This window comes from Phyllostomus discolor, chromosome 6 (assembly GCF_004126475.2).
Source record: "Phyllostomus discolor isolate MPI-MPIP mPhyDis1 chromosome 6, mPhyDis1.pri.v3, whole genome shotgun sequence".
Lineage (NCBI taxonomy): Eukaryota > Metazoa > Chordata > Mammalia > Chiroptera > Phyllostomidae > Phyllostomus > Phyllostomus discolor.
In genome coordinates this window covers 420446-443333 of record NC_040908.2, presented here as the reverse complement: position 1 = coordinate 443333, position 22888 = coordinate 420446, and the positions used below count along the sequence as shown (strand labels likewise).

At 67.7% G+C, this 22888-nt stretch overlaps 1 protein-coding gene across 3 annotated transcripts in view; it reads left to right on the top strand.

Moving 5' to 3' along the window:
* The window catches only part of PXDN (peroxidasin), a 52916-nt gene that overhangs the window by 1703 nt on the left and 28325 nt on the right, over positions 1-22888 (top strand). For 2 of the 3 annotated variants that reach the window (XM_036027622.1, XM_028516559.2), the window contains exons 2-5: positions 16701-16772; positions 16916-16987; positions 19719-19790; positions 22780-22851. In XM_036027622.1, coding sequence (XP_035883515.1) covers positions 16701-16772; positions 16916-16987; positions 19719-19790; positions 22780-22851 — 288 coding nt within the window. The remainder of the gene's footprint in view (positions 1-16700; positions 16773-16915; positions 16988-19718; positions 19791-22779; positions 22852-22888) is intronic. The other variant, XM_036027623.1, reaches the window with a different exon arrangement.

Sequence of the window (22888 nt, the reverse complement as noted above, 5' to 3'; positions counted from 1 at the left end):
CAGACGAGCGGGTGGGGGCGCCCTGGGCACACGCGTTGTGCAAACCGGGTTCACGGGAGCAAAGGCCCATCCTGCCGGCGTGGACACCCCGCGGGGACCTGCCCCGGGGCCCTGGGGGAGGGGACCCAGGGCCAAGTGGAGAGGTAGTGGTGATGGGTGGGGGGTTGGGGCAGGAGAAGGCCCAGTGGGGTCGGTGCACCCCCAGGGAAGTAGGGGGTGGGGTCAGGGGGTCACGTGGGCAGGAACCCCAGGGGCCCGTCTGCTCGCTGGGTCGCGGCCACTTGATAAGCTCCGCCCTCGCAGAAATGCCCGCGGCCAGCTCCCCCCCCGGGGTCTGCTCTCACAGCACGCCGTGGTTGGTGCACGAAAAGTTGTTTGGGAGAAGTTGGGGACTGGGCCCCGGCGTCAGTGAGGCCAAACAACCGCCGCTTCACCCCCTCGCTGCCACGCCCCCCCCCCCCCCCGCCCCCCGCCCTCAGCCCACGAGACTGAATCAGGACCCCAGACGGCCGGGACCCCCGCGCACAGGCCGCAGAGTGTGCTCCAGTCGGGCCGGCGGTGGGGTGTCTGGGTCGAAGGTTGGGCTCCCGAAAGTGCTGCTCTGAGACCCGCCGTGACTCAGGTCCCGGGCGGCCCTCAGTGCAGGCTGGGGGCAGCAGGAGGGATGCTCAGGCCCGGGCTTTGCAGGGCCTCCCCGCCCCCCCCCCGCCCCCCCCCCGCCCCACCTGCCCCCAGGCCCCTCAGCGCCTGCATCTCCCCCAGTGCACGGGAAGGTCAGATCCCACGTGCTGCTCCTCGCTGCAGGAGGGTGTTGTCGCCGTGTGAGTCAAACGCCGCTGATACCAAAGGACCGTTTCCCTCGGCCCCCTGCCTTCCGTGGGGTCCTGCCTCTCTGCCTCCGTGGCCCTCCTCCCGGCCCCTTTCGATTCCCCGTGGCCCCCACGCTGAGGTCTCGGGACTCCACCCTCCGCCGTCCCTCAGTGCAGGTCAGTCCGCAGCTGCTGGCCCGTCCCAGGCTGCCGTCCGAGCACAGGAGGCCCCGGGTGCTGCAGGGGCCTGGGGGTGCGGCCGGGGAAGGGCCGCAGCCCAGCAGCCCTGGACTGGCCCGGCCCAGTGGGGGCGACGCACGGGTCCCCCCCGGCCACTGTCCGCCTGGCAGGCAGCTGTTCCCACGTCCCCGTTCTCCGATCAGCTCCCGAGTGTGTGCGGCTCTGCCCCGTCTGGTTCCCGCCTCACGGAACCCCTGGCCAGGGGGGGCCCGGACGGGGGGGGCCTGCGACGGGCGGTGAGGATGAGCAGCCGAGGCCGTGCCAGACACCCCGCACCTCAGGGCAACTGGGCGCCCTTGGCAGGCCCACGTCCACGCGGGCGGAGGGCCCCGCCTTCCCTGAAGCCCAGCTTGCCCTGTTCGCCCGCCCCAAACCTGGCTCAGGAGAACCCAGTTCCTGCCACTGCCCTTGCCCGGGTGGGTGGGGCTAGAAACCGCCCCCGGTGAGGGGCACTGGAGGGGCCCCCGCCCGCACCCGAGAGGGCCTCTGCGCCAGGTGCTGGCGGCCCAGGTCGGTGGGTGTCAGGGCCGCCTGCGCCCCCCGGGGTCGGCAGGGAGGCCGGAATTCGGAGCCTTGGGCTCCAGCAAGAGGAATCCCTGCGTCACGTTCAGTCCCCAGCTGTGACGAAGCCCGGGCGTGTGTTCTCCCGGCTCGAGGGCGTCCGAAAAGCGCTCTCAGCGTATTTCAAAGTGGGCAGGTGCCGGGCTGTCGCCCCTGCACCCGCGTCCGGCTCCCCCGGTCCCAGTGGCCGCCAGTGTCAGTTACACGGGGTCGGCCGCAGTCCAGACACAGGCAATGGAAAATTCCAGAAATAAACAGTTGCTGGGTTTTGAGTTGCAGGCTGCTGGTGAACTCTGCCTCCGTCCCAAGCTCCCCCCGGGGACCTGACTCACCGGCTGTCCCCTCCCCTCCTCACCGAGCAGCTGGCCCGTCATCTGCTCAGCTGCCCCGTGGGGCAGGGCTTGTGTGTGCGAGTCACGCGTGTCACTGGCTGAGGCCCGTCCCCGGGGCGCCGCAGCCGCAGCGGCGAGGCTGGCGGGGACGGGAAGCTGGCGGGGGGCGGGGGTGCCTCCCTGCGGGGGGCGGGGAGCACCGTGCAAGGCGTCTTGCCAGAGAACGGCGGCTCCGCTGTCTTGCCGCATTGTTGGGTTTCCTCCTCGGTTGCCGTTAGCCTCCCCTTGAGCCTCATCTGTGACTTGAGCTCGGCTGTGGCTGCGTGCAGGGAGCCGCTGGGTGGGCACAGGGTGCGGTCCGACGGGCGGTTTCAGCAGCAGCACGCGGCCCCCGTGGGCGAGGGGGGCTGAACTTGGTCTTCACAAAGCGAGAGGCGGCGCCCACTGCTCAGGGCCAGCGGCGGGTGGGCGGCCCACTCTGGAGGGGGGTGTTCGGGGCCCCCGGGCTGTGTGCCTCCCCGGACCACCACGCCCCCTGTGACCAGCCCAGCGCGTATCTGGGAGCGGGGAGATCTGGGCGGCCCGGCGGGGCCCCAGGTGAGAACTCCCTCCCTCCCCGGCGTTCTCAGGGAGTCGAGGAGACGGCCGGAACCGGGACCCGCCGCAGCGCCCACGGCTCTGAGTCAGGGCCGTGCTGACCGCACGCTGCCCTCCCCCGGGGCCCGCCTGCCCCCGCCGGCATGCGGTTCGTGTGCGTCACTCGCTTCCTGCTCCGCACACAGGGCCCTGCGACTCGGTTTCCCTGCCCAGGGGGGGCGAGCAGCTGTCGGCCCCCCGTCCCGGGGCTGGCAGAGCGGCCGGCGGGGGAGTGAGTCTCGGTGCGCGGGCAAGGCCCTGGGGCCGCACGGACGGCTGTCTGTCCTTACGTCCCTGCTCGGGGTGATGGTCTCGCCCGCCGGCCCCGGGGCCACGGGCCCCTCTCTGGGGCTGCAGGCAGGTGCGGGCTGCAGGGCTCGTGGCCTGCAGGAGGAGACAGGACGCCCCGTGACACAGAGTGGACGCCGGGCAGGTTGGACGAGATTCAACAGGGCTGAGGTCACAGGCCTGAAACTGGGTGAGGGGCGGCCGTCCGCCGCGCCTGGTGCTACGTCCCAGCGGCCCCAGGTCCGGGGTGGGGGGCTGTCCTGTCTCCACTGCTGGGGCTCCCCTGACGACAGGGAGAGCCAAACCAGAGGCTGGCGGGAACATGGGGGGCTGCGGGGTCCCCCACAGTCCGCAGCCAGGAACTGGGGCTGGGCGGCAGGGACCCGAGTCCCATCTCCCCCTGGCTGCGTGGCCTTGGAGAGGCCAGGGTGCGTCTCTGGCTTCCAGAGCCCCCGTCCGGGCTCCCCGATCTCCAAGCAGGCTGGTCGTGGCACCTGGGGGCACCCGCGGAAACGAGGTGCCCTTCAGAATGCCTTGTTCGGTAAATCCAGTTTCACAGCCGCTGAGCGTGACTGAATTGAGCCCCGGGCGGTGACTCAGGACACTCCGCGTGGGCCGGGCGCCCCCGGGTCCTGACGCGCTGGGGGGCCACCGGCTCAGCGTGCTGGGCCCCATCCCCGCCTGGCGCCGTGTCCACGGCGACCAGATGCTCCTGTGGCGTTCCGAGTCCCATCCCGAGCAGTGCCCGGTGCCGCGGCTGCTAGGTCCTCTCCCAGGCACGAGTGTTGTGGGGTCGACCATGGTGCCCACAGCTGAGAGTCCTCCTGAAGCTGATGGCGATGGACGGGAACTGGTCCTCCCCCCTCCCCGGCGCCAGTTTCCCTCCAGACGCCACAGACAGCAGCGAGCCCGGAGAGGGTCTCGCCCCGACAGCCCCCGCCCCGAGCTGCATGGGAGTCTCTGGGCTGCGGGTCAGCGGGCAGGCGGCGGGTGCACCAGTTACGTCTCCGGTCCCCTTTCCCGCCCTGGGTCGGGGCCAGCTGCTGCGTGATTGGCCGGTCAGTGTGTTCTGGACACTGCCCCCCACCCTATTGCTCAGGCCCCAAAAGGGAGAGAAGTGGGGGGCACTGAACGCCCCCCCCCAAGAATTCACCCAAAGGCCGAGGGTGAAGGACGGTCAGACCGCCCTCCGTGTGTCCCCAGGGTGCTCTGGGTCCTCCCCAGTGACTTGCTTCGGGGTTGGTGGTGGCCCGTCCGGGATCTGACCGCCCCCGCCCGTGGTTGGCCCGTGGAGAACGGGACCGGGGGGCTGGGGGTGCTCGGTGGCCACATTGCCCGCCCGGTGCCCGCCCCTGGAGCCTCGGGCTGGGCACCCCTGTGCAGGAGGAACCTCGGGGCAGTTGGTCAGGCTCAGCCTCTGTGCGGAGGCATTTCTGTCAGGGAAGAAGCCGTCGTGGGGGGGGCAGGCACCAACGCTGCAGACGGCGCCCACACTTGCTGCTCACACTCGCACGCACCCCGGTCGGTGCTGGCTTTAGCTCCTGTGTTCTCGGTGGTGCCGCCGCTGACTTGTCTCGGCACTGAGCCCCCGCCCCGCCCTGCCGGCCTGGCCCTGGGACGTCGGTGCCCCCCCTCCCCCCCTTTCGCCAGGGTGGGCCGCTGTTCTCCTTTCCCGGGCGTCTTTGTCTGGTTCTGGCGAATCTGGCGGCCTAGGGGGGGAGCAGGTTTGAAAAGTGGGTCTAGCTGGTTTCGGTTTCTCCCCAAATGTCGGCCGGGACTTCCCAGCGATGCCCCCTGGGCTTGGGGCTGTCTTTGTGGGAAGTAATTTAAAAAAACTTTTTAGTTGATTGATTGATCTCAGAGAGAGAGAGAGAGAGACATCCAGTTGTTGTCCCGCCCATTCATTCCTTGTGGCCTGTTGCACGAGCCCTGACCCGGGATCGAACCCACAACCCTGGTGTGTGGGGACGACGCTCCAACCCACTGCGCCCCCCGGCCAGGGTCCCTGGAAAGACTTAAACTGCGGTTTCAGCCTCTGCAGTGACTGGGTGCCGGCGGGTCTGGGGAGCTGCTGGCCCTGTGCGCACGCTGGCCGTCTGTCCCTGGGGGCCTGTCCGTCCCACGGGGCCGCCTCGTCCTGACGGGGGAAGGAGGTGCCTTCTGTCTCACCCCTGCACCCCTCTGCGGGCGGGCTGATCCGCCTCATTGATCTTCCCAAAACCCAGGTTTCGGAGCAGCTGGTCCCTCCTTTTGTGGCTGTTTGTTGTTACGCCTGCCTGGATCTCTGCAGTTTGCTCCCGAGGCCCTTGCGTGGGGTCTGGGCCCCTTCAGGGCACGGTTCTGGGACCGCACGCAAACCACCTCGTGGCGTGTGGCGGGGCCCGTCCTTGACCGTGCTGGCCTCTCGGGGACTGCGCCCCGCCGGTGGGACTGGGCGGTCAGCCTGCGCTGGGCTCCCGGGATGGGCGCCGTGTGCAGGTCCCGCCCCTCGAGGCCGCGCGGTGTCCCGTCTGCGGGGGCGCCCCGAGGAATGATGGAGGGTGGACGTGTGAGCCGCTCCCCGAGGCCGGCGAGTCCCCACTGTGACGATGGACGCTGCTGTTTGCTCTCGCTGTCGAATCTTGCAGACGGACGGATGGACAGGGGCGGAGCAGCCCGGGAGGGGCAGCCTCCCTGCTCGGCCGGGGGCGGCGGCCGGAGAGCCCCGGAGGCTCTGGGTGCCCGGCAGACACGGCAGGGTCAACAGGAAACACGCGTCTGGTCCTGTGGACGCACTGTTTCCCTCACAGACCAAACCCAGGTGTGCAGGACGCACCTGCGCGTCCCCTTCCTGCCCCACCTGGGCTGAGAGGCCGCCCGGCCCGGCCCTGGGGCTCCCTACTGTGGACAGTGCAGGGGGAACGCAGAGCTGCGGTCCTGGGCGAATGCCGGGCGGCCGAGGGCAGAGGTGGGGGGGTGTGTCCCCCCCACAATCTCGGGCTCAGAGGCGAGTTTCCCCTTTCTGGGCAGAAAGCAGCGCGTGGCAGCTCTGCGCTCGCGCGTGGGTGGGGGCTCGGCGGGGGGCGAGGTGAGGAGTTTCTGCAGCGGAGCCGGAGCCGGAGCCAGCCGGGTCTCCCCGGCCAATTCCAACTGCTCCGCCCCCGCGGGGCTCCCTTCGGGGAAGCTCGGGGCTTCCTGCGGTGAAACAATGTTGCTAAACTTCTGCGACCCGCTGAGCAGCCCTTTAACTTTTAAAAACAGCGATTAAAGTGGATACACTTAGTCACCGCTGTTACTAATTCGGACCTGTGGCATGTTTGCGTTGGCATGGCAACAGGAAGCCGAAGAGTCCTCTCCAGCCTTTGTTTTCTTGTGCGTGTGTCTCCTTGTTTAATTTTCTCCGGGCAGTGCCCGTGTCACCCATTGTCCACCCCCCTCTCTGAGTCCCGTCACCACCCACTCTTCCACCCACCCACCCACCCACCCGTCTGTCTGTCCGTCCGTCTGCCCTGTCTTCCACCCACTTACCCACGCATCTGTCCAGCTGTCCGTCCATCCACCCAACTGCCTCTGATCCATCACCACCCACCCATTTCTCACCCACCCACGAATCTGTGTGTCCCCTGCCCACCCTCCCCTGCACCCCTGCACACCTCCACCCCTCCACCCTTCCATCCGCTCATCTGTCCGCCCATCCATCCTTCGGTCTGCCTGCCTGCTGTCTCTTCCCTCCCTTGTCACAGGAACCCTGTGACCTGTTGCACCCTGGTGCTGCCGCCCTGCAGTCCCGGCCGCCGGGTGCTCGGGCCAGGGAGGCCGGGCTGAGAGGCATGCCAGTGGGACGCAGCCGCAGCTCACCTGCACCTCCCAGTCCCCGCAGCTGCCCGCCCTCCGCACGGCCCAGGAGTGGGGTGGACGCCGGCTCCAGGGCGGGGGGTGGGGAGGGGGCACCCCTTCTCTCCCACACTGGGGATGCACGGGCTTCGGGGCCCAGAGTCCTCATCCCCTCCTGTCAGCAAGGCCTTCTCCCCACGCTCTGGCCTCCCCGTGCCCGTGCCCCTCAGCAGGAGCCCACGGCGGCGACGCCGCTCGGGCCGCCGCACACAGTGGGCACCGCCTCTGGGCCTTGCCCTGCCCCTCGGAGAAGGACCATGGGCAGGCCGCGCAGTCAGCGCCTGGAGGGCCCCTCCGGTGCCCAGCCGAGGAGAGGCCCCCACGGAAGACGTCGGGGAGGAGCTGCTCTCGCCCCGGAGGCTCCCCAAGCGGTTCGGCCGGCACATCCTGTCAGCTCCTCCGCGAGTCCCATCTGCCCTCGTCCCGGACACTTCCCGATGGGCAGAGCGTCTCGCTGGGCACTTGAAGGACGTCTCTCGTCCACCACCACGCTGGGGTGCCTTTCTGCTCCCCCTGGAAGTAGAGGGCCTGAGGGGGCCGCAAGCCCCGAGCCCGGGGGCGCCCGGGCCTCTGGGCCGGACGGTTAACTGTCCAGTGTCAGTGTTTGTCGGTTCTGTTTTACGACCCGTTCCCCAGAGGAGGGGCTCGCACTCAGAGCCCGAGTGGAGACGGTTAGAAAAACAAGGAGCAAAACCCGAGGTGGACCTGCTCCGTGGAGCCGGGAGCCAGCGCCCGGGCCGGCTGTGGAGTGGCCTGCCCTCGGCCGGGCCCTGGACCGACAAACACGTGCCCCGTGGGCGAATGTGGTTTGCCCATCTGGTCTGCTTGACTCCGGGCTCCGCCCTCTGCAGCCGCCGCCTCCGTTAACCTCGGTTCACACAGGAGCGTGTTGCACCGGCTGGGCTGCGTCCCAGCGTGCCGGGTGCCTGTGACGGTGCGTGTGACGGTAGATTCGACGCGTGCCCTGGGCTGGGCAGCAGCGCCCAGGTGTTTGCTCAAACGTGGTTCTAGAGGTTTCTGTGATGGCGTTTCCTGGGGGAGATTCACGTGGAAAGCCATCGCCTTTGAGTGAAGCAACGACTGCACTCAGTGTGGGTGGGCCCCCCCCCCCCATGGACCCCCCCCCCAGCCCCGGCCGGGCCCAGGGAAGGCCGGCCGGCCCACCCAGCAGGAGAGCTCTGCCCTCCGGCTCGGGCACAGGCGCCTGCAGGGTCTGGACTCGCCGGCCTCCATGGCCGTGTGGGCCAGGTCCTCACTCATCGGCCGGTCACTGTCTGGCTCCCCCTCCCTCCCTCCCTCCACCGCGGGTTCTGTTTCTCCAGGGACCCTAGCAGCGCTGCGGGCTCTCACGTGGCCTGGGTGCCCCGCCCACCGCCGGCTGGGTCTGGGTGGGGGCCTGACCCAGGACAGCTGAGGCCACGTGCTGGCCGTCACCCACGTGCAGACTTAACCGTGACGGGCCTCTGCCTGCACACGGGAGCCAGGAGAGGAACCGGGGGGCACGGTGCTGGCCTGGGGGCCGGAGTCCTGCCAGAGGCGCATCCCTTCTCCCCCGACCCCTGGCGCAGGTGTTACCGGCCTGGAGGGGTGACGACAGCCTGTGTGACCCGTGTGGCGTGTGGGGAGGGGACCTCGGCCGGAACCGGGATCTGCCGGCTGGGCCCCTCCTCCCGTGGGGACTCTCCTGGTGCCGGCACGGGTCCGAGTGAGCTCAGGACCCTCCGCCGTGTGCCCTGCTATGGGCGGGAGCCCCTCCTGCCCCACAGCAGCCCCTTCATGCACCCTCACCGTACCCCTCTCGGGCAGCCCCCCGAGTTCGGGGCTCCAGGGGGTGGAGATGAGGTGCCCAAGCTCTGGGCTCGCTGGGGGGAGAGCAGGAGAGCTGCAGGTCGAGGTGCTGGCGTGGCTCCGAGCCCACGGGCCCGGCCCGGGCAGCTGGCCCGGTGTTTGTGGGTGGAGGTGAGGTCATTTAATTTGGACTTTGAAGGATGAGCTGATTTTGATTTGTCGAGTGTGGGAGAGCCGCCTGCCAGCTGCACCAGGAGCCGGAGACGCCGCAAGGGGAGGCGAGTGTTTGCCGTGCTGGCTGCGGGGTGTCGGGGGGCCACGGGAAGGCCTGCGGTTAGACTCGGGGGCGGGGCCGAGGTCTCGGAAGCCTCGAGTGCTGGGAGTGGAGGACTCGGGGTGCCCTCGGGTCTGGGCCTCGCCCACCCGCAGCGCGGCGGGCAGCTGGGTGTGGGCAGCAGAAGGCGTGAATGTGAACGCACGTGTGCGGGGACGGAGCTGAAGGGGGAGGGGCGGCTGCGCCCCGGGGACATCGGAGGGTCTCCCCGAGCCTGAAATATGTCCGTGGCCGACAGGCGGGCAGAGCGCTTGCCTCGGACTCCGAAACCGCCCGTGCAGCGGGTCACCGGGCTTTCCTCGGTGTCAGCGAGAGACGGACATTGTTGCTTTTAATTAGATACTCGTTTTCCGCTGAGTGGCTTTACTTTCCAGTTCATCCATATTTAATGAAATTCCAAAAACAACCACCATATTGCATCTAAAAATGTAACGTGTCAACACCATGTGGTATCGCACCAAGGCCTCACCTCCCCAATCCTCTCGTGCGCGAGTGTGCGCCTGAGTGCATGTGTGCACCCGTGTGGGTGTGTCTGTGTATGTGTGTGCACGCCCGTGTGCGTGTGTCTGCACCCATGTGCATGCATGTGCACCCATGTGCGCGCACGCATGTGCGTACATGTGCAGTGCCGGTCAGTGGTTGGTGGGTTCGAGTCGGGGCCCTCGGGCCCCCAAACCCCCACGTCTGCTCTGTCTGTCAGAGCGGCGGCGGCGGCGGCCCCTGGGCCGGCAGGGCCTCCATCTCGCTGGTCGCTGTGGGCGTGTCCCCTGCGTGTGACAACTGTGACGAGCCGCTCGCCGCCTGTGTTCTTGCGGGAGATTTGGGGAGAGTGAGCCTCGTGGGTGGCACCTGTACCCTTGGGTGTTGCGTGGGTTGGCCGGGGGCCTCTGTGGGGCTGTTCTGAGGGACAGGTCTCCGAGTCCACCCTACTGTGTCCCAACAGCCCCGGGGCACGTGCCTGGGGTCACTACCCTCACTGCCGGTCTGTCCACTCCCCCCCTAGGGCAGCCGTGCGTGGGGCGTCCTGCTGTGTCAGGACCGTCCGAGCCCCAGGGGCGTGGCGTGGGGCCTGTGTGTGTGTGGCCCCCATCGTCCGAGGTACTGTGGTCACCTTGGGGTCACCCAGCAGGAGAGCCGCTGGGGCCCGGGGCTGGCGGCGCTGTGAGAACGGAGGGCCTTGGATGCAGGCAGATGGCCGTGGAGTCCGCCCCAGACTTTCCACTGGGCAGCTGGCCGGGACCTGTTCTGGGGGAGGACAGGAACCCCGGCAGGCTCCCCCCCCCCGCCCCGCCCCACCGCCCCCACAGCTGCTGACGCAGGAGCCAGCCTCCTACCGCCGTGTCGCCGGGGGAAGGCATCGGGAATGTTGTCAGTGTTTCAAGGGAACGGGCTGAGTTGAAGTCACACTAGTCTGTCACTGCACGCTTGCCAGCCACCGTGCAGCTGGGGGGCCGGTGCTGGGGGCTGCTGTGACTGTCCTCGGGCCACATGGGTGGAGGGGCTCTCGGGGGCCGTGGCCCGGGAGCAGGGTCGTGGGGACTGGGTGGCCAGTGCAGATTCCGGAGCTGGAGTCCGCTGTCACCTGCTCGAGTGTGAGGCCAGTGCCAAAGTGTTTTGGTGTATTTTTCTTTTATTTTTAAAAAGATTTTATTTACTTTTAAAGAGACGGGAGGGAGGGAGAAAGACAGGGAGAGAAACATCCATGTGTGGTTGCCTCTCACTCACCCCCTCCTGGGGACCTGGCCCGCAACCCCGGCATGTGCCCTGACTGGGAATCAAACCTGCGACCCTTTGGTTCGCAGGCCAGCGTTCAGTTCAGTCACCAGCCAGGGCCTGAGATGTGTTTTTCCGCAGCCTCATCTCGGCACCAGGCAGGTCCTGGCTGTTTACACCGTGGTCAGCGTGGCCTCCAGAGGCCGGCGCTGGGCCCAGGACTGGGGACCACCCTGAATCGATGAGACCCACGGTGCTGCCCAAATGGTGTGAAGATGCGCTCAACTCCTGGGGGCGGTCTCACCTTGTGTCTGTCACGGGAAGGTGAGACGCAGCTTTCAGCAGGAGCTCGTGCTCCGGTTCCCCGGGGCCGGGACGGTGGCGGCTGGGTGGGGACCTGCCGGGGACTCACCGTGCGCAGTTAGAACGAGGGCGGCCTGTGGCCTGCCGCCGGCCCACTTAGTGGGAAGCAGGGAGGCCACTCGCGTCCACGCCTCGGTCTCTGTGTCCTCTGTGGGCCCAGAGGTCGACCCTGTGCAGCAGCGGGCCCCCTGGCATGGAGGGAGTGGAGCGGCCTTGGAAAGTGCTCGGTGTGCGATGCCAGCCTTCTCCTCCGCTGGGAAAGCAGGGGACACGCCGGTCGGGGTTCGAGCAGCCGAGGAGGAGGCTCCGGACTGGCCCCCAGGAGCCGAGTGCACGGCTGGCGGCTGACGCTGTGCCTTCAGATGGCGGAGGGCGGCTCCCAGGGAGGGGCCATGTGGCCTGGGAAACGATGGGCCTCCGAGACCAACGGCCTGGTCGCAGGCTGACCACCCCCCCGCCCCCGGACACGGGGCCTGCTCGGCGCACCCTCGTGTGGACTCCGGCCTGGCCAGGTGTGGCAGGCCCCCCCCCCCCCCCCCCGAGCTCTGTGTCAGACACGTGCAGGCGGCGGCAGACGCTGGAGACGGGTGGCGGCTCCCTCTGGCCTGAGTTTTTGAGCTGCACACGCTACTGCCAGGAGCTGAGTTTCACGCGAGCCCAGCACGCCGCCGCTGACCCCGCACTGACCCCTCACTGGCCCCATGCTGACTGGAGAGGTTCAGCCAGTGACAGGAGTGAGTGGTTGCCACGGAGACCGTGTGGCTGCAGGACCACAGGCCTTCCTGCTGGCCTCTGGGGACAGGCCGGCTGCACCCGCCCCAGGGTGGCCGCGGCTCAGGCTCTGGGGGCGTCCCGGGAGGGGGTGTCGTCAGTTCCGGAAGGTGCGGCAGAGCAGACAGGGGCCCGCTCTTCGTGGAGGAGGCAGCGAGGACCCTGGTCTCGGGTGCCCGAGTGCAGGAGGGGGCTCCACAGGACACGGGGTTGGCTGCAGTTAGGACTCACGGCCTTAGGGCCTGCGGCTTGGGCTGAGAGGTTCACACAGCGCACGGGACCCGGAGTGGCCCCCTCTCTGCCCTGGGCCCCCAGGGACCCGGGTTTGGTGCTGGCCCTGGCACGTCCAGGCCCCTGTCTGGTCGCCACTTCCTCCAAAGGCTGGTCAGAGAGGCCTCGGTGCCCGACTGTCCCGTCTCTCCACATTGCCTGAGCCCCATGGGGAGCACAGGCCCGTGTCCCTGGTCCCCATGGGTGTCACCCGAGGGGGTCTGCCCGAGTGTGGCCACACTGTCACTGGTCAGGGGCTGGAGGGGTGGCAGAGCTTTTGTGCAGCTGGGCGTTGCCGCGGCACTCGGGAGCATGTCCACCGAGCTGGTCAGAGTCAGTCTGGGCAGCAGTGGGGGGAGGAAGCAGACCCAGGGACGGGTCCCCCCACCAAGATGGTCAGAGGAGCCCGGGCCCACGCGGTGTGCGGAGGGGCTGGTCCCGGGCAGCCAGGACCCTGATGGCCCCTCACTTGGAAGCGAAAGTGATGCACATCTCGTGGCCGAGAGCCGTGTCCTGGGGCGGCAGGGATGGTCTGGAAGGACGACTTCCCGTGTCCCCGAGCTCTCTGGGGCCCAGGGACCTCAGGGACCCCGGCGGCTGTCGGCCGTGACTGTATGGTGACGTGGAGGAGGTACTGCGATCGTCCCCGTCCAGAAACACCTCCTCCCTGCGCTCCCTGCGCCGGGCCACGGCCGGGCCCGCCCGCCTCTCCCTGTGGTTTTCCCTCTGCTGACTCGCATCTCTGTGTTTGTTACGGTCACGTGGGCACAAAGGCGTGTGTGGCTGTCCCACGTGTGGGCAGCACACTCCTGAGGGTTAGCAGAGCCCAAACGCAGACCCGGGTCCTGGAAGACCCGGAGGTGGGGTGTGAGCTCAGTCCCCAAGAGGGGTCTGTCGCCGCCTCTGCTGAGTTCCCCACACAGTCCTGCTGGGGCGGGGGGTGGGGGGGAGCAGCCCTCAGGGTCCCCAAGCCCCCGTCCATGTGCCTGGGGTGGGGGAGTCGCTGTCTCCGAGTCAGGACCAGCCCTGTCCCCCGGGCGCTCGGCTGAGGGTGTCTCCGGAGGCCAGGGGCTGAGGGGCTGAGGGTTCGGTGGGGTCTCCTCTGCCCCGGCCACTCATCGCGCGCCCTGCTCCCGGACGGACCCCCTGCCAGTCTCGTCTTCGTCTTCATCCCCCCCCCCCCCCCACCGAACCCCGTAAACCCTGCCACCTGCTGTCTTCTGGGCACTGTTCACGCCGCCTCTCTCGGTTTGTGGGAGGAAGGAGCTGGGGAGGATCCCGAAATAAGAGTCCATGTGCTGGTGTGCACAGAAATTCCGTCATTCCAGCCACGGCCCCGGTTTCTTCACGTCCACTCAGTACCTTTGAGTTCAGTTGAGTCGCGTGGAAGAAATCGGCCGTGGAAGGGCCAGGTTTGGGGAGACGTCAGCTAAAGGTGGCTCCTTCGGTCGGTGTCTCGTGCGGGGTGAGGTGGTGTTCAGAGCGCCCTGGTCCCCCCCCCCCCCCCCCCCCGCAGCCCCCTCTGTCTGCCCGGTGACCCCACCGCACGTCCAGCTCTGCAGCTCGGTGTCAGCCCCGTGCTGGCCGCTTGCGTCTGCACCCACCTGCTGGGCTCTGTCTCCGGGCAGCGACTGCCTGTCTGCTGGGCACCGAAAGCAATGGTGGGCCTGTCGGCTTCTGGGCCCCGAGCTGAGCCCTTGACCCCTTGACCCCAAACTCGGGGAGTGGCCCAGACACTCGGCAGTCGGAGTGGTGGTCACCCCGAGTCCTCCTTCGCCGACGGCACCCGTCCACCCGCAGCAGCCCCCAGACGGGGGCGTCTGGCTGTCCTGCGGCGGCTGGAGCCGCGGGCTCACCACTCAGTGGCTGAGAAGGGGCTACTCGGTCAGCGCCTGTTAAACACACGAGTGGCCGACGTGGCCGACCCCTGGCTGTGAGAACGTGGGCTGCGCACGGGGCAGCGGAAGACACCTCCGTGCACCCCAGTTGGTGGGTTCTGTGCTGCATCCGGTGCTGGAATGGAGCCTGTGCCGGCGCACAACACAAGTCCCGCTTGCTCTCTTGGCGTCCGAGAGGCGGCCTTAGTGAAGATGCAAATCATTTCACCGCAGCCGAGAGTTGGTGGAGAGCCATGAGGTCGCTCCCTGAGTTGGCCTGGCGGGGGCTGCCTCAGAGCCCCTTGGACCGCTCAGGCTGCCGCTCAGTTGTCCAGTGCACCCCTCCTCGGCATCCACTGTCGGTGCCGCTGCAGTCCCCACTCTCGCCGGGTTTTTGTGGGGCACCGGTGCCAGCAGCTGTGGGTGATTGTGGGCGTCCGTCTGCACCCCCTTTTCTTCGCTTAAAACCGCAGAAACTTACTTCATTCCGGAGGCCAGCAGTCTGATATCCAGGTATCAGGCCAGGCCGAAGGCTGCAGGGGGCCCCCCTGAAAGGCCGGACCCCCCAGACCAGGCCTGCCCCCTGCAGCGCAGCCCTGGGCTGCGTGTCAGCCCCTCTACCCCCCCCCCCCCCCCGGCTCCATCACCCAGCAACAGCCCCCCACAGTGCCACACTTTCCCAGAATTGCTTTAGACGCTCCTGAGTTTTTACCTTTCACCTTGAATTTGAGCGGGCGCTTACGTTACTGATTTGAGATGTCAGCTCCTCCCTAAGGGGTGGGCCCTGTGCTACCACGTGCCCCTCGGCCCAGTCCCGGCCTTGCCCACAGATTCTGTGGGGTGCACCCACCCGGCCGCCTGCTGCAGTGAGTGCTGGGATTTCCAGTTTGGTCCCCTTGTGGCTGGAGAGCTCACTGTGCGGCGGGGATTCTTCTAAACATGCTGGGTTTGTTTGGCGGCCACAGGAAGCTTGGTGCTCAGTCAGACACGTCCGGTCCACTTCCGCGGAGAGCTGGGGCGCAGCCCTGGGCTCCCCAGGGCGGGGGGCACCTGGGCGCATGTCAGAGGCTCAGCTCTTCCTTCCTCGTGACTAACCTGATCGAGGGTCACTCCGGGAGCCTGCCGGTCCGTGCCCTCCCATGTGGAGCCACCGCTGGGGTCTCAGCGCAATGTAAATCACATCCCTGTTCGTGCAGAAGCATCCGTGTGGACTCGGGGCCGGTGTGTTGCTGGGGAATCATCGCAGACACACCAGCGAGGGTGGGACCCTCGGGTCCGACAGCGGGGATGCCGGGCCAGCGGGTGGGCGGATGGAGGGCCGCTGCGTCTGGAGAGCTGGGGGCGAGTTTTGCGGAGGCCTGAGGAGCCAGACATGGGGGAGGGTTGGGGGGGGGCCTGTGACTCAGACACACATGTCGGAGAAGCGTCTTGTCTCGTCGTAAGCTAGGACCGAGTCTGTGAATCACACACGATTACTAAATTGGCTCAAAATAACCGAGTTCCTGAAAACATAACGAACATGAAAACAACCCAGTAAACATCAGGAGAGAAACACCGTCCGTGGTGGGAGCGAGCGCTGCCCCAGCGCCCGCGCAGCAGCCTCCCCCGACGGCGTCGGGTACCGGAGCTCCAGGCCTATCTGGGTTCCGGAGGCCGGAAGTCCGAGGTCCGGGCATTGGCAGGGCGGGGCCCTTCCCGGCCGGGAGGAAGACTCTGCCCCACCTGCCCCGGCCCCCCTGGCCTGCCGGCCGCTCTTGGCCTCCTCCGCCCGTGGGAGAAGCGGCCTGCGTCTTCCTGTGGCCGTCTCCCTGTGAGCCTCCAAATTCCCCCTCTTCTCAGCGCTCCGGCCCTGCTGGACCAGGGCCCACCCTGGTGACCTCATTCCCACTTGACCGGCTCTGCGAGGGCCGTGTCTCCAAATAAGGCCACGTTCCGAGGCACTGGGGGGGGGACCTCGTCGTCAGAATTTGGGGGACACAGTGGAACCCGTAACCGCCCCTGCTGGACCATGCTGGACGGAGTTGGATGCGGGAGTGAGGAGTTTTAATTTCTCTAAGACCCTTTCAGAAGGAAAGCGGTCTTTCTGTTTGTTCCCGGAGACTTTCATTCTTGCTGCATGTTTTCATTTTAACTGGAGCTGGAGGAGGTGCAGGGCGGGCGTCTCTGCGTGGCTTTGTCCCGAGCGCCTGGGCCCAGGGTCCGAGCCCCTGGCCGGCTCTGCCTGAGGGCGGACCCCGCGGGGCCAGCGGGCAGCTCAGCCTCTGCACGCGCATCGTGAGCTCCGGGCGGGCCTGGGCAGTCCGTTCAGGTCCTTCCTGTCTCCAAAAACTCACCAGCTGCGTTGCCAGCGCCCGTTTAACCGCCCCCGCCCCCCAAACGCCGGGTCAGGAGGAGGCCGAGACGCACGGGTTAGCCTCACTGCCCCCCCCCCCCCACGTGCTGCACGTCCGCACCGAGGAAACACTTCGCATGCGCGGGCGGCGAGCACGCGCCGTCGGGCTGACGCTGCCCGTGGAGTCCCCGAGCGCATGCGCGGCAGCCCGGCTTCGCCATTGCTCCTCGGCTCGGGCTGGAGGTTTTCTCGGGGGGCCGCGGGGGGCGGGCAGTTGGGGTGGTCGTGTCGTCCCGCAGAACGGCTGCTTCCTCAGACCCGCGCGGTGGCGTGGCGTCACCCTGCGTTTCCGGCGAAGACCCCCCTCTCGTCTCGGGCGGCCTCAGCCGGACACGGTTCTTCCCATCGTGGCCCCGTGGCGCGGCCGCGCCCTCGCCGCTCTGAGCCCGAACGGCCGCGGGCGCGCAGGTGGGCGGGGACGCCGGTCTCACTTCCCGTCTCGTTCCCCCGCAGGGACCTCCGCTTCAACCGGATCCGAGAGATCCAGCCCGGAGCGTTCCGGAAGCTGAGGAACCTGAACACGCTGTGAGTGCGCATGCCCGCTCGGGGGAGCCCGGGGACGGCGGGACGGAGACGCGCGCGGGGGCGGGGGCGGGGGCACGGCGGTCCCCACGGCCCCGGGGACGTGCCGCGGTGGCTGCGCGCTGACCCCGCTCCCTCCCCCGCAGGCTGCTGAACAACAACCACATCCGGAGCATCCCCGGCGGGGCCTTCGAGGACCTCGAGAACCTGAAATATCTGTAAGTGCGCCGCCCTCGGCGCTCTGCCGCCGGCTCGCGGGGTCGGTGCCTGGGCCGCGCGGCCGCCGGGTCCGTCCTGTCCCGGCTCGCCAGCGACGGTAGAAACGCCCCTTTGCAAGGGGCTCCGTGCCCGGCAGGTGGCCCCGGCGCTGGCCGGGGTTCTGGCGAGCGCTGGGCCAGGCTCGCCCGCGGAGCCCGAAGCACAGGCGGCCGAGTGGCGGTCAAAGCCGCCGGAGGAAACCGTTCTGGACGCAGTGACGCCCCCCGCTGGGCCGGGGCCGCGGGTGCAGTCGTCGCCGCGTGCGCCAGTGACGGGGTCTGATTGGCTCGGGCGCTTCGTGGGGGGGCGGGGCTCCGGCGGCCTTTCCGGCGGGAAACTCGAGGCGGGAAACTCGAGATGCGCTGCCCGCCCCCTCGGCACGTGGCCGCTCCGCCGCGGCTGGCCCCACCCGTCCCCCGTGACTTCGCCTCTTCCTGGTGTGCCGTGGCTGAATTTATCTGGTTCTTGAAACTGGATTGCGAGTAATTGATTTATCAGCATTGGGATCCTCTGCCTGTGGGAGTGAGCTTTTTGGTTTGGGGAAGGACCTCACCGAGAAGCTCCGTCTTCCTGCCTCGGGCGGGGGGCACTACCCGTGCAACCGCGCCGGAGAGAAGGGGGTCAGGGTTGGGGGGAGAGGGAGAGAGGAGAGAGCGCCGCCCTGCAGGGCACGCGCTCAGGTTCAGGGCCCAGCCGACAGGAGTGCGTGTCGTGTGCTGCCCGTGGGACTTAGACTCCCTCCCAACAGAGCCGTTTTGGTAAGGGGTTTACACCAGTGTTTCGTTTTGTTTTGTTTTTAAAACTTTACGTCATGGGGTGAGCCGGAGTCTTCAGGTCGATCTTTACGCACAGTCCCGCTGCCAGCGTGGACGCGTCGTTGTTCAGAACCGGTCTGATCTCGAGCCAGTGGGTCTGACCGCAGGGCCGCCTGGGCGTCGGTGCACTGAGACGCGTTGTCCTCCTCCCCCGTGAGGATGCGTGAGGGTGTCCCGTGGGACCGTTCTCTTTCCGCGCAGCACGCTCGTCCTCAGTTCTGCCTGAGGGGCGCTCCGTCTTCCCCCGGTGCCGGAATGGGGGGCAGGCCTCCTGTTTCTCTTCTTAGTTCTGTTTGTTTGTTTGCTTTGCTACTGCTTTTTTAAAACTGTAACTTCTGGGCAAACGCAGAAGCAAGCTTGGCTCTTGGTGCACAGACTCAGCGGCGCACGGCCGGCCAGCGCTCACCGTGCGTGTTTAGCGTGTTTTCGTCGTATGTTCGGTTCGGTTTGAATTCCCTCAGAGCAACTCGCTGTTTACTTGGCACATCTAGGCAGCGATGAGGAGTTCGGGGTGCTTCACCTGCCCCTGCAGAGGGCCTCTTACAGCCCTCCGCCGCCCCGCCTCCCGAGCCCCCCTCCGCCCCCTCTGCCGTCCACCCTCTCGGGCTGGGAATGTCCCGCGGCGGGTGCGCCGGGAGTGGCAATGGGCACAGCAGAGCTCAGGAAAGGGTGGGCATGGACCAGCTGGGCGGGGACAGGCGGCGAGCAGCCGGGGAGCTGGACGCCCCGAGGTCCAGCAGCTCCCAGGCCCCAGCCCCTCCCCCCAGCCCCTTGGCCCTGCGGAAGCCGGGTTGGGGCCACGTGATGGCCCAGCCCGAGCGCGCTCACAGAGGCCGGCGGAGTGTCCCGTCTGCTGGAAGCCAGTTCCTCCTTAACCTCTCCTAGCGAGGGAACTCATTCTCGAGACAGTGGAGCGTCATCTGTGATTCGTCACTAGAAGGCGACCACTACCCAGGTCTTCAGGAAACGCGTTAGGGTCCGTCTTTACCGGCGCGCGTGCGCACCGGTTCCTTCCGTCCAGTGGTTCCCAGCGCTTTTTCCAGCAGCCCTTCGCACTCGCTTTCGAAGCCGTGAGCCAGCTGACATTCTGCTTTGCAGCCCCCTCCCGGCCTCACTCACATGCCGGGCCGCACTCTGAGCTTCCGGGGGACCTGTTCAGCTCCACGATGCGGTGGGGCACTGCCGTCCTCTCCGTGCTGCAAGGAGGAGACCGAGCCAGGAGGGCCGCTCTCGCGCTGCAGGCCGTGCGGCTAGTGCGTGGCCGTGGAGATCAGCCCCACCAGCCAGACCAGGGAGCCCAGGGGCCAGGCCTCTGTGGCGGGAACGGGGCGGGCCCCCGGGGGGGGACGTCTGACCAGTGTGTGTTCAGGCTTGTGGCCCCCTGGGAGGCCCGCTCGGCAGATTCACACAGGGTGGGGGCGGGAGCCCCGGGGCAGAGGGGACGGAGAAGGTGGCAGCGTGGGCCCTGCACCAACACTGTCGGTCACAGTGCAGGGAGACCCCTGTCCTTCAGGAAACCAAGGGGGCGATGTCACTGGGGCCGGGGACAGTGTTGTCCTCTCGCTGGAATAGGTGGGGGGAGCCCAGTCACTGAGGGGCCAGAGGGGAAGCGCCTGCTGAGGCCAGAAAGAGGAGGGGCTGGTGTGCTCCATTCCCCCCCCCACCGTAGCACTGGGAAGCCCCCAGGGCAGATGTCTGAGTCGGGGACTCAGGGACTCCCCAGGGCTCCCCAGGTCGGATTACAGATGCTCGAGGGCCGCGCTGGGAGCCAGTCCTGCTCAGACGGGTGGATAGGCCGCCCCACCCCCCTCAGGCCGTGCCGGGCGGGGTGGCTGGCGCCTGGCCCTGCTCTAACGCTCCCTGTTTCTTGTTTCAGCTATCTGTACAAGAATGAGATCCAGGCGATTGACAGGCAAGCCTTTCAGGGACTTTCCTCCCTAGAGCAACTGTAAGTGGCCCGCTCGCGCACTCTGCTTCTCTAGGCCCCGCGCCCCTGGCAGGGACGCCGACCGCTGGCTGTTGCATGACGCATGCTGTTCGCGGGGGACGTCGGGAGCACGTGCTCGCCGGCCGATGGGCCCCGCCCGCCCGTGTGGCTCCGCGGCCGTCTGTCTGCCCCCTCTGTCCGTCGTGGGTTTTCCCAGTCTCCCCCGCTGTCCCCCTGCCCTGCGTTGGCAACACAGAACAGGAAGACCAGTGGGCCCGTGCCCCTGGCGCTGCAGTGTAAGGGAGACGCAGACTTTCGAGCCCGTTCGAGCGAGTGCGGGTCCGTGGGGGAGAAGAGTGGGGGCCGAGGGGGGCCGGCAGGCGGGGGTGCTCGTCCCGTTTCCTGTTTGGGAGTCTGCTGCTCTCGGCCGCTTCCTCCTTCCCGCGTGATGTCATCACCGGGGAGAGGACAGACTTTCCACTCGGCGTGTGTGTATGTGTGGGCCTCTGTTTGTCTGGCTGCACGGGAATTCCTGCTTTGCTGTGGAGTCAGCGTGTTTGTGTTTAAGCAGAGTTCCTGGTGAAAGGCGTTTTTCTGGTTGGTTTGCTCGGCTGGTCACCTCTCGGTCACTGAGTCGGCACCGTTCCGGAGAGCTCTGAGCTGCCGGAGTTTCACTGGCAGGGATGGGAGGCAGCTGGGCTGCAGCCTCGGCTGGGTCTGCGTGCCCCTGGCAGGGCCCGGAGGCGGCTCGGGGCAGAGCTGGCCGGGCTCTCCTGGAACCCGGGGCGCTCGTGTTTCCCAAGAAGCACGTGTCTCCTCCAGCGAGAGCCACTGTCCCGCGCTGGCGTGCATGGCCTGGGTTCTGCTGGCACTCGGTCTGCAGGAGGTCGTGCGGCCTCTGCTCGCGGCGGGTGGGGTGGGGAGCAGAGTTCCGGTCACCGCGGGAACATGGAAATATCTGGAAGACATCCAGGCGGAGGGAGAGGTTACAAAGGGGCCTGTTCTGGCGTCCAGTGTGCTCGCGGTGGAGCAGGCGCAGTGAGGTCCCTGGAGCAGAAACGACTGAGAACTGGGGGCGCTCGTCCACCCCGTGGGGGGAGCCGAGCTGCTCTGAAGGAAGGGGGAGGCAGCAGGTCGGCGTCCCGGGGGCCTGGGCAGGACTTCCTGACGGGCGTCCCGGAGGCAGGGGTGTCCCTGGGCCGGGTTCCTTGGAAACTGAGGTTAGGGCCGGGGGGTCTGTGCCACAGGGACTTCAGCCCCATCGGGATCACCGAGTCTCGGGGTGGGGGTGGAGACCCGGACGGACGCCCACCCTCAAGGAGGCCCCAGGCGGGGACACGGGCATCCCTCCCAGAGCTCGGGGTCAGGCATCTCCCTGTAGTGTGTGGAGGGCTGTGGTCCAGGTGGGCACGTCTCCACTGACCCCACCCCCATCCCGGGGCGGGGGTCCACACCCCTGTGAAGGGTGGCACTCGCCCGTCGGTGAGGGACACTGAAGGGCCAAGCGCCTGGAGTGGAGGGTCAGTAGGGCGTGGAGAGTGTGAGCCCCTGTGTGGGGGCCGCCCAGGAGGCTGGGGCCATGGGCAGCGCACGTGCCTGGCCATGGTTGGGAAGCGGGGGTTAGAGCTGGGGGCTCACTTCCTGTCGGTGGTCCCTGGTACCCTCTGCTGTGGGCCGGCGTGGCTGGCCGCCCCGGCTGTGACGGTTCTCAGCGTGTCCCAGGCAGGACTCTGCGTGCCACCGACCGACCCTCCTCCTGCCCAGCCGTGGGTGCAGGACTAGAGCACCTCCCCTCCCGTCCCCTCAGCCGGCTTCTCCCAGGTCCCCCGTCCTCCCTGCCCAGCTGGCCCCAGACCCCCCTGAGCATCACCACCGAGCATGTCTGTGCCTGGCGTCTACACCCTGACCCCCCAGGCCCAGGGGCTGCTCGCCGCTCTGGGAGATTCTCGCCCGATTCCAGCTCCCGGGTGCCACCAGGGCCGGGGCCGCAGGAGGCCTGAGGCCTGCCGGTCCCCGGCTGTGGTCCATCCTCACCCCGCTTCTCAGAGACTCGGGGTCCCTTATCGGTGGGGTCATCCTGGCGAGCTGGCCGGGGGAGACCTGGGTACCAGGACGGGGCACAGACGGCTGGCGTCTGGGGACCGTGGAGTCATGGAGATTTGGAGAAGTCCGAGTCTCCGATGACGGACGGAGGGCGGGCTCTGAGAAGGTGTGTGCTTCCTGGAGAGACCTGGCCTGCGGGTGACCGTCACGCCCTTGGCGCCCCGCATCTCTCGAGGAGGCCCATGTGTGAACTTGTGCTCCATGTGGGGGGCACGGGCCGAGACCCCTTCACCGTGTGGGTGGGAGGGGCTCTTGGCAGATGCGCCCCACAGGGGACTCAAGGTGTTTTACTTCAAGGGAAAAAACCCACCATTTTCAAAGCGAGAAGAGCAACGCTCAGGAACATTAGAAGGAGACGCTGAAATGCAGGGACGGCCCCTCGGGACGGGCCGTCTGCGGGGACGTGGGAGGGAGCGCTCCCCTTGCAGGGGGGCGGGGTGCACGGCTCCGCAGCCGCTTCTGCGACCGAGGGCACACAAACAAGCCCCCTGCTGCCCCCCCCCCCCGGAGTCCCTGCGTGTGTTAGAGGGGTGGGCGCACCCCCAGAGGTGCTCTGACCCGGGCCAGGCCGACTGTCTTCCTAGAAGGGCCCGGGTGTTTCGGAAGTGGGTCTGTGGGGCTGAGCGGCCGCCCTCCCCCTGCCGGGAGCCCTGCCGGGTGTCCGGGCCGCAGGGACCTGGTCCCCCCTCAAGGTCGTCAGAGCCCGGGCCCAGCTGCCACTCCTGCCCGACAGTCTCTCTCGTCGCTCAGTGGTGTCCTCGCAGCGTGGAGACCCCAGAGTCACCTGCTGGCGTGTGGGTTTGAAGTGACTTTAGAAAAAAACTCTGAGCAGAAAATCTAGACCTGTGAAATGTAACAGTTAAAACCACTGACGTTGCTTCTGTCTTTCTGTTCTTAATTTTCCCAGGTACCTGCACTTCAACCAGATAGAAACCCTGGACCCCGAGTCCTTCCGGCACTTGCCGAAGCTGGAGAGGCTGTAAGTCTGGTTCTGCTCCTGCCTTTGACCTTCCCAG